A 10029-nucleotide genomic window follows, 5' to 3' on the forward strand; every position below is an offset into this window, starting at 1 on the left:
CAGAGGACCTGAGGTGGTCACTTAATGTGGCTGTCACAACTCAGTTCTACCACATGCATCTCCGTGGCCAGGGCCTAGGGACCAGGCAGCTGGGCACATCCTCTCGTCCTCCCTTGCTCTCTCAGTGGCACTGGCAACTTCCCCAACCCAATCCTAGGGTGGGGCTGGGGGAAGCAGATCTATAAGACTCCTTCCTTGTCCTGTCCTCAGCATTTGTGGGTGTGAGCCGTTTCTGGAATGGCCCCCTGAGGATCTGCCCACACCTCTGGAGGGTCCATGGGGCTCACAGCCCCTGGCCTGAGCCCCGGTACCGAGAGAAAGGAGACTGTTGCCAAGGACTCCAGGGGAGTGGACTCAACTCTGGTCCAGACCCAAGGCACCCAGCCCTCCTGGAGACATTGTGTGAGCCGGGCTGGGCGTCCAGACACAGCCCCCGCCGCCCCACCCTAGCCAGGGTGGTGCTTGTGTGGGAAGAACTTTTAAGTCCAGCCGCCAGACCCCTGATCGGGAGAGACTAAGAGGGCTGGCCACCATGCATAGCTCCTGCAGCCTCTGGGCGACAGCCCTGTCCCCACTGCTGCTGCTGCTGACTGCTGCTGGCCCCACCTCAGCCCTCACGGAGGATGAGAAGCAAACCATGGTGGAGCTTCACAACTTCTACCGTGCCCAGGTGTCCCCCCCAGCCTCAGACATGCTGCAGATGGTGAGTGTGACTGAGGGCCCCGCCTCCTGGGATTGGAGGGGTGCTGGGCGCAACCCTTTGCCTCACCCCACTCCTCGTGGGGATGCTCTCAGACCCCTTCCTCTGGCCAGCGGCAGAGTTCCTAACGCTGTATAATGCTGGTCCTCATATGCAGCTCCATTATCTAGATGGGGAAACTGAGGCTTGAGGGACTGGCACTCAGGCTTCAACCCTGGCTCCCCACACCGATGGCCTCCTCCTCAACTCTTCCCAAGATGTGCTGACCTGAGGGGAAGCTCTTTGTGAATGGCCTGACAATCCCCCAGGAGAGGAGCCTGGATGAACCTGGGAAGCTCTGGGGAGGGGAGAGCAGGCCTGAGAAGGGCCACAGGTGCTGTCTCTAGCACCCAGACTGTGGTTTAGGGCCCCTTCTGTCACCATGTGGGCCCTCAGCTTCTCGTCTGTGAAATGAGGTCTTAAGCACATTCACATACGTGGGCTGAATCTCACACATGTAATCCTGCATGCAGTGAAGTCTAAAGCACACATGTAGCACAAATACAAACTGTCTTCACGGCAGCGAGAAGGGCACAGACAACAGGAGTCAGAGGGATGGTGGCAGCGGCCAATCTGGCAGGAGGGATGCTATCAGATGACAGGGTTGGGACAGGATGTCTGCTCTGGTTTCAACTGATAAAGTGAGATCCCTTTCTGTTCTTGCAGAGGTCTGACTGGTCCTGCACCCCACCCCACCCCACCCCCAGACACCCTCTGGTGACCTGGAACCCCTGAGCCAAGAGCCAAGTCACCAGGGAAGTACAGCAGCAAAGCTGGGGTCCCCATGTTTAGGTGATAGCCTCAGCTTGTCCTCTGTGGCTTGGTGACTCTAAGGGAGCTTTTTCCTGCTGGACGGTTAGGTATGGCAGTCCCCGCCCTGCAGGTCACACAGAAGTGTGAGACGTGCTTACAGCACCATAGCCATCTCAACTCTGTTGTCCTTGGCAACCAGGGACCGCAGACAAATCTGAAGCCGGGATACTAGTTATCAGTTACCTGGACTCTGAGGTCCAGAGTCGCCATAGACACTGCACACCCCTGCTGCCAGTGTGCACCTTGCTCAGGGTGCCCCCCACCTGGCTAGCACCTTGTCATTTAGCCCCATCTCTTTCTTCACCCTCAGCCTGGCTACACAGCCTTCCCATGCCCCACAATACTGAGTTGCCTGTGCCACTGACCACAGCGGTTATGTTCTCCAAGTGACTTATGACTACGTGAAGTCGGGTTTCTTGGTTCTTACTGTTGCTTTAGCCTGGCCCAGTGCCCAGGACTACTGAATGACAGGGTGGACAGACCTACTTCCAGGACAGAGGATCATGGTTCTTGCAATGCCACAGGCTGAGAAACCCACGGTGGCTTCCCTCTGTCAGGAAGAACTGACAGCTATCTATGAAGTACCCACAATCCCCAGCACGGTGACGGACGGAGAGCAGGGTACTGTCAGCCCTGGAAGGGGCCTGTCTCTCCTGGAGCCCTGCAGATCATCCTAGAGTCCCTGACCGCAGCTTCCACCCCCACTGTTGCCAGAGTCCATGGGACTACCCAGTCCTGTGATTTGAAACCAATGGCTAGAGCAGGGGCAGCCAGGTGTCCTTCAGGTAAAAGCGCTTGCCTGAGCAAGCCTGAGTCCCCTCCCTAGAGTGACAAGCAATGGACTCTGAAGGTCGTGCAGGAACTGTTGGGTGTGCGCTAGCCTCACGACAGACACACACCTAATAGTATGTACAAAATTTTAAAATTGACCGGAGAGAAAGGGGTCACTAAGGCACAGCGGTGGTTCTGTCCGGGTTCAGGCTCCCGTGAGGGCTACAGGCGGCTGCTCTGAAAAGCACTGACTGGGTGGGAAGTGGGTACGGTCTCGTTGTCACCACGCTCTTGCTGCTTTTTTGGCTGTCGGGCTCTGAAAGCTGGAATGGTGCCCCCCAAAGCATCCGTTTCCAGGAAAGGCCAAGAACAGAATTTAATAGGATCCAGACCTTCTGCCTCAGTCCTTGGGGTCAGATGCCCCAATCCTTCACCTCCCACACTGGCTGCATTTTCTCCTAGCCGGGGACAGAACTTTGGAGCGGCTCTAAGCAAAACTGCTCTTTACCCAGCGTCTCACCCGAGATGCCCATGGAGAGCATTGACCTGCGGTTAAGCAAGGCTCTGACGACTGGAAGTGAGGGACCTTCTGTGTGCCACACAGACACAATTTCATCCGGAGGAGGGACCCGATGAAGGGAGTTGAGCTCTTAGGAAGAGTGCCTGCTGGGAAGGGCCTAGGCAGTGGGGTGGGCCCTATGTTAGATGCGTGGACCAGAACAAACCATCAGTCCTCCAGCATATCACTGGACACGTTCCGAGAGTCTCCACCCCCTCCCCAGCTACACGGAACACTCCAAGTAAGATCACACTGGGCCTCAGTCCCCCATCTCGCCTTGTGAGGGGTAAGAGAGGCCTGAGGTGGGGCTCTCTCCCGATCCCACTGAAACCCACGGGGATCAGATTTCTGAGAAAGGTCGGGAGTCACCTTGCTAAGAGGTGGTGAGACAAGCCCTGTCTCTGGCCTACTGAGGTCCCAGGACACCCCAGCCTACTCTGACCACCCTCACCTCCCTCTTCTGCCTCCCTGGCTGCCCTGCAGAGGTGGGACGACGACCTAGCCGCCTTCGCCAAGGCCTATGCGCAGAAATGCGTGTGGGGACACAACAAGGAGCGCGGGCGGCGCGGGGAGAACTTGTTCGCCATCACCGATGAGGGCATGGACGTGCCGCTGGCCGTGGGGAACTGGTTTGAGGAGCGCGAGCACTACAATCTCAGCACAGCCACCTGCGATCCGGGCCAGATGTGCGGCCACTACACTCAGGTAGTAGGTCCAGGAGGGCGGGGGTGGGGCGGAGGAAGGGCAAACGGCCTCGCGTGCTGAGCTCAGGTGTGGGTGGGGGTGAGGGCTGAGGCCTCCAGGTGCGGGGCAGGCCTCTGTTTGTTGGATCAGCCACGTGATGGGGGCGTCTCTTGGTGTCGGGTACGGCCGCCAACAAGATGGGCGGGGCGGACCGGGGCCTCCAGGTGTATGGGGTCACTTGTGTGGAGAGGGTCTGGACCTCGTGAAGTAGAGGGAGGGCTCCAAGTGATGTGATGTGCCACGTGCGTGCGTGAGTTTGGTCTCGACCTCGAGGTGCACGTTGGGCCGGGGTGGGGTGCGCTGAGGCCTCTTAGTGTTGGGTGGAGCCACTTGGTCCGGGACGGGGCGGGCAGGATCTGCGGGTGTTGGGTGGAGCCTCGTGCTGGGCCAGGTGGGGCGGTTCGTAGCTTTTTGGCTCCAGTGGGAGCAGCCTGGCTTTAGAATGGTACTCTCCCCAGAGCCTCCGAAAACGATGTGCACAGCAGATAGCGCGCAGAGGCCACTCAGACTGCCCCCATCGTTTTCATCTCTTCCTAAAGGCTCATCTTTTGACAACCTAGGTCAACCTCTTCAGCCTGGTGTCACAGCGCCGGGCTCCTGAATGCAATGATTGTCCTGGGTGACAGTGGACCCTGAGAGGTCCAAAGCATTCGCAGCAGCGGCACACGCCCCACTTACCCCTTTCCTGCCACTTGTTGCTCTTGGGTCTCGGTCTCCTTCCCTCCTTCTTTCCCTCTTTTTCTTTTTTTGATTTTTTTGAGACAGGGTTTCTCAGTGTAGCCTTGGCTGTCCTCGAACTCACAGAGATCTGCCTGCCTCTGCCTCCTCCCGAGTGCTGGCATTCAAGGCGTGCACCACCACCGCCCAGCACTCTTGGCGTTTTTCACGTCTAATTTGCTGTTTCAAATCTGCCTAACTGATAAAGCAGATAGACGAACCCATTTAATTTTTGCTTTAGAAAAAAAACTCTGTAAAAGGGTAGATGAGAGTAGTGGGTAAGGGAGTTGCCACCAAGCCTGACCGAGCTGGATCCCCTCTACCCCATTTACAAAAAAAAAAGAAAAAGAAAAATTTTAAAAACATTTAGGATTAGAGCTGGGTGGTGGCACACGCCTTTAATCCCAGCAGTCAGGAAGCAGAGACAGGCAGATCTCTGAGTTTGAGGCTAGCCTGGTCTACAAGAGCTAGTGCCAGGAGGACAGGCTCCAAAGCTACAGAGAAACCCTGTCTCAAAAACAAAACAAAAACACATACACACACAAAAACACCAGCAAAACCACTTAGGATTAGAATTAAAGGAATTGTTTTCTCTTCCCAATGCTTATTGTACAAATGACTACACCAGAAAAAGAATCCCACCCCCATCCCTCCCTCCCCATTTTCAGTGCCCTTTGGAGATGATATTTTTAGCCCTAATCTTAAGGAAATACTCAGAAGCACCCACCCAAGATGGGAAGCACCCTCTCTCCTGGGACCCTGCAACTCACCTCACCCGGCAGACACAGTGCCGCCAGACTGACCAAGCTCTCTCTGGTTCTACTCGAAGCCAGGAGCCATCTCTGCCCAAACAGGAACCCGAGGAGTAGTAGATAGCACAAGCAGGGCCCCTCCCCACCTCCCACCCTCAGACAAGGTGAGCCTGGAAATGGACGAGAGCCCGGTGTTCTCACACCCCTGGCAGGACACACATTTTTGTTTTGTTGTTGAGACAGGTCTCATTAGGTAACCAAGGTGGCCTGAACTCCCACGGAGATCTGCCTGTGTCTGTCTCCAGAGCCGGGATTAACGCTGTTTTTGTATATAAGAAGAAATTGTTCTAGTAGCCAGCCCGTTCCCCCAAAGAGGCAGACAAAGTGAGTGAGAGGGACCCTGGCGGAGGAGAGAGTTGGGATGAGGAAGGTTTCAGTTCAGAGCAGCCCTTCCTTGGTCTTCCCTTGTGGCTGTGACTCTCCACCATCTCTTCTTTGAGTGTATCTCTTGTTTAAAAGGACAGAGCTGGGTGTGGTGGTGCATGCCTTGATTCCAGTACTCAGGGGGCAGAGGCAGGCAGATCTCTTGAGTTTTCTCTCAGTCAACCTGGTCTACAAAGCAAGTTCCTGGATAGCCAGGACTACACAGAGAAACCCCACCCAAAAGAAATCCCAAAAAACAAAACAAACAACATCCTAAGAACCTCTGGAAAGAGGCCACAGGAAAAGTGGACAGGGTGTATCAGAGGCCTGGTGACTTTGTTTGACAGGAGAGGGTAGCCGCTATGACCTCCAACCTCTAGCTGACTCGGAAGGCCAAGGCTAAAGAGTGTCTTCAAGCCACCCACGGAAAGCTGGAGTAGAGCTACACGTGGCAGGGACTGTCTGCCCAGAGCTAACCTGCTGGGTTTGCCCTCCTGTAGGTAGTCTGGAGCAAGACGGAGAGGATTGGCTGTGGTTCCCACTTCTGTGAGTCGCTCCACGGAGTGGAGGAAGCCAACATCCATTTGCTGGTGTGCAACTATGAGCCCCCGTAAGTGCCCGTGAGGCCAGCGGTTTGGGAGAGAACAGACCTGGATACAGCTCAAGGACGCTGTGGGCTGGCCCTATCCTTCCTGGAAGCTGTGATGTCCCTCCGATGGCAGATCTAATTTAGTTAGTCAGAGGATGCCAAGGAGCCTGTGGTCCCCAGCAAGCAACTTGTGGGAGTTAGCAGCCCCGTGGGCTCCTAACCTGTTGTGCCTCTGGGGATCAGGGGGGATGGGTAAGAAGGAGCGGACCTTCCCCTGCAGCAATGCCTTCTCCTTCAGGGGGAACGTGAAGGGGCGCAAGCCCTACCAGGAAGGGACTCCTTGCTCCCAGTGCCCCGTTGGCTACAACTGCGAGAACTCTCTCTGTGGTGAGTGACAGGCCAGAGCTGAGAAGGGGTTGGGAGAATGCGACGCTGTCTGGGTGGCCTCGAGTCTCAGGACTCCCAACTTGAGAAGCAGGTTGATGGGGCTACAGATGCGAAGGCGGGGACCCTCTGCGACTTTCTGCCCTTCCTGTATCGCCACTTTGGCGCCCCAAGTGACATATTCCATCCTTCGGTCCCTACAGAGGGTTGAGAACTGGAGGCCCTGGAGTGCCATGCCAGGGGGCGTGGCTGAGCGGGAAGGTTTGGGCTGGTGGGCGGGGTCTGTGATCAAATAGGCGGTGCCTCCAATTCAGTCCCTAAGGGAAGCTTGGAGAAAATGGTGGGTGGAGGAGTCCTGTCAGTGACGAGAATTTACATTACCAGAGGGGCACACCCGCTGCAGAGGAGTGTGGCTTGCGCGTCCCGGTGGAACATTGCGCGGCCGGGTGGGGTCCCGTTTGCAACACTAATGCTTAGCCTTGCCAAACAGAGCCCACAAGAAACCCGAAAGAGGAGCAGGATTCTCCTCCACGGGTGACTGAGGTCCCTTCCATCACCCGGGCAACTGAAGCCCCAAGCTCCAGGGAAACCGGTACTTCGTCCCTAGCAACCTCTGAGACTCTACGTTTCTCCTCGGTAACAAAGGTCTCGGACACCCTGGCAACCGAGTCCTCACCTGCAGTAGAAACAAAAGCCCCATCTTCCTTAGCAACGGAAGGCCCTTCCTCCAGGGCAACAGAGGCTCAATCTTTCCCGACCGAGGTCCCCTACGTTTCCACTACGCACACCCAGCCCTCAATGGATGAGGGGCCAGTTAATTTCCTCACATCAGCGCATATCCCTGTCCCCAAATCTACGGACAAAGAAGGCAATAAGTCGAGCGCAACCTCCTTGAGCCCAGAGAAATCTCTGTACCCTGAGATATCCCTGACACAGACAGGAGAGTCCCTACCCCTGGCCCAGGAGGAGGCTGAGGCAGAGGCTGAGTTGCTTGAAGCAGAGGCAGAGTTGCCTGAGGCAGAGGCTGAATTGCCAGAGGCAGAGGCTGAATTGCCTGAGGCAGAGGTCCAGTTGCCTGAAGCAGGGGCTGAATTGCCTGAAGCAGAGGCCCGGTTGCCTGAAGCAGAGGCCCGGTTGCCTGAAGCAGAGGCCCGGTTGCCTGAAGTAGAGGCCCGGTTGCCTGAGGCAGAGGCCGAGCTGCCTGTTTCCAGTGAGGTGGTGGTCCCAGTTCTTCCAGCCCAGGAGCATGGTGGGCCGCAGGCCTCACTGGACCACTCGGGGCCCCCTGCCTCCACCTCCCTGCCCAACTTCCCCAGTGTCTCTGCTGAGGCTAATGCCACAGGTGGGCGCACCTTGGCCCTGCAGTCACCCTTGACAGGTAAGGCCCGCAGCCCCTCCTTCCCTTCCTGGCTGGTGTCCTGTGCTGGTACCAGCAGCTGGGGCATGGCAAAGCATGCGTGATCTGGAAGATGCTTCCTCTGCCTGCTGCCTGCACTGTGTATGGAGTCAGGCTCTTTTCAAATCGAGCCACAGCCCCTTCTTTTCTGCAGATGCCGGCTTGGATTTGAATTCTGGTCACGTTCAGGGCCCTTTCCTGGGACTGCTGCTGCCTCCTTTGCTGTTGAGTGGAATATTCTGAAGGGGACACTCAGAGGCAAGGCCTGGTGAGACTGGCCTCATGCCTGTTCTGAATTCTGTCTCCAAGTTAGAAGCCAGAGCTTCTGGAGCAGGTCCTTCTCTCTGCCACCCTCCCTCCCCTCTACTGAGCAGTGCCAGCCCAGTACCCCCCAGAAGTGCTTCTTCCACGGGGGTGGGGGTGGGGTGCTGCCTTCAGCAGGATTCTAGGGGCCACATGTGCCTAAGGACAGAGGATCATAGCCTCCTCAGGAACTGTTTGGCCCCTTCTCGTCCCTTGGGCTCTTTCTTGAGCCGTTTGAGTCCAGGAGTGTCTGCAGAAGTCCCTACTCCTTCCCAGGGAGAAGAGGTAGCCGGGACTGCCGTGTCCTCCATCCTGTCCCCAGCCCTCAAACAAGGCCCTCTGGAAAGGAAAAGCTGTGGGGTCCAGCTCACCAGGAATTGCACACAAGGGCCCTTCCTGCCCCTTACAGAGGACATGATTCTGAGGATACCTGCCTGACCCACAGGGTGGAAGAGGGGTGCTCTGCTCCCAATCTCTGAGTGTCCATATGGCTGGGACAGCAGACCATGAGGGGCAGGTGAAGAACAAGCCTCACCCAAGTGGGGTTCTGTGGGTGGGAAGACAGGGAGCCAGGGAACCCAGGTGGCCTTGACTCCTGAATAAAGCCTGTCTGAGAGCCAAGTCTCTGCTGTGTGAGATGGAGCACTGTGGGCAGCTGCTTCTGCCCCACCTAAGCAACTTCGGCCTTTTCTCTCCCTTCTCCCTCACTCTGAGCCCCCCCTTTCCTTCCTGTACCTTCTGCTCCACCCAAGACACAAGTGGCCTGGCAGGGAAGAGAGAGCAGAGAGAAGGCTCCCCTAACCTCAGTCTCAGTGGGTGCTGGCTCCCCTAACCTCAGTCACAGTGGGTGCTAGCTCCCCTAACCTGTCTCAGTGGGTGCTGGCTCCCCTAACCTCAGTCTCAGTGGGTGCTGGCTCTCCTAACCTCAGTCTCAGTGGGACTTACTCAGGTGGCTTCAGGAAATTTCCACAAGGGTGCTGATGCTCCGGGCCTGTCCTGGACACAGGTTTCAGGTGCTTGGAGGAGCCCCAAGACAGGGTCCCCGGGCCTAGAAACCTCTCTGGGGATCGGAATAGAGTGGGCCAGAAAACGAGTACTGGCCCTGGTAGACATAGAAGGCATCTAGTTAAACTATACGACTTGGGGCCAGTGAGATGGCTCATGGGTAAAGGTGCTTGCTGTCAAGCCAATGACCTGAGTTCAATCCCCTGGACCCACATGGTAGAAAACAGACTCCTACAAGTCACCCTCCAACTTCCACACATTTTCCTACCCCAACATCTTTATTGGGGTAGTTTTTTGTTTTTTTTTTATTTTTTTGTTTTGTTTTTGAGACAGGGTCTTTATGTAGCCCTGGCTGTCCTGGAGCTCTGTATGTAGGCCAGGCTGGACTCAAACTGAGAGATTCACCTGCTTCTGCCTCCTGAGTGCTGGGATGAAAAGCATGCACCACCATATTTGGCACACAACTCAATGTTTTGAAGGTTTATTTAGTGTCTGTCAGGGTGGGGCCAGCACAGTGATATGCATGGGGAGGTCAGAGGACAACCCGCAGGAATAGTTCTGAGTTCTGGGGATCAAACTCGAGGTGTCAGGCTTGGCAGCAGGTCCCTTTTACCCACTGAGCCAACTGGTCAATCCCAACCTGATAGGTTTAGTGTATTATAGGACTATGTAACTATAATACCAACATTTTCGTTACCCAAGACACACCTTACACCAGTCCCCACTCCCACACAACCCCCTTAGCACGAAGCAACTGCTCCTCTGTTTTCTATCTGTACGTACATTTCCTGTTCCTTCTCTTTCTGTTGAGAGGGGGAGAGGCTCATGCCAATG

The 10029-nt window shown here is 56.1% G+C and overlaps 1 protein-coding gene across 2 annotated transcripts; it reads left to right on the top strand.

The window, feature by feature from the left end:
• The first annotated feature begins 399 nt into the window (after positions 1-399).
• On the top strand, positions 400-8805 carry Pi16 (peptidase inhibitor 16). Of its 2 annotated transcripts, none has more exons than XM_075979736.1 (7): positions 400-703; positions 3366-3587; positions 6019-6128; positions 6406-6494; positions 6982-7869; positions 8042-8155; positions 8467-8805. In XM_075979736.1, exons 1-6 carry the CDS (start codon positions 533-535, stop codon positions 8128-8130), a joined length of 1569 nt encoding a protein of 522 aa, XP_075835851.1. In that variant the 5' UTR covers positions 400-532; the 3' UTR covers positions 8131-8155; positions 8467-8805. The 2 variants fall into 2 exon arrangements, with proteins under 2 accessions (XP_075835851.1, XP_075835852.1); XM_075979737.1 differs by having other exon boundaries at positions 8513-8805.
• Positions 8806-10029: the final 1224 nt, after the last annotated feature.

Source organism: Microtus pennsylvanicus, chromosome 7 (assembly GCF_037038515.1).
Source record: "Microtus pennsylvanicus isolate mMicPen1 chromosome 7, mMicPen1.hap1, whole genome shotgun sequence".
Taxonomy (NCBI): domain Eukaryota; kingdom Metazoa; phylum Chordata; class Mammalia; order Rodentia; family Cricetidae; genus Microtus; species Microtus pennsylvanicus.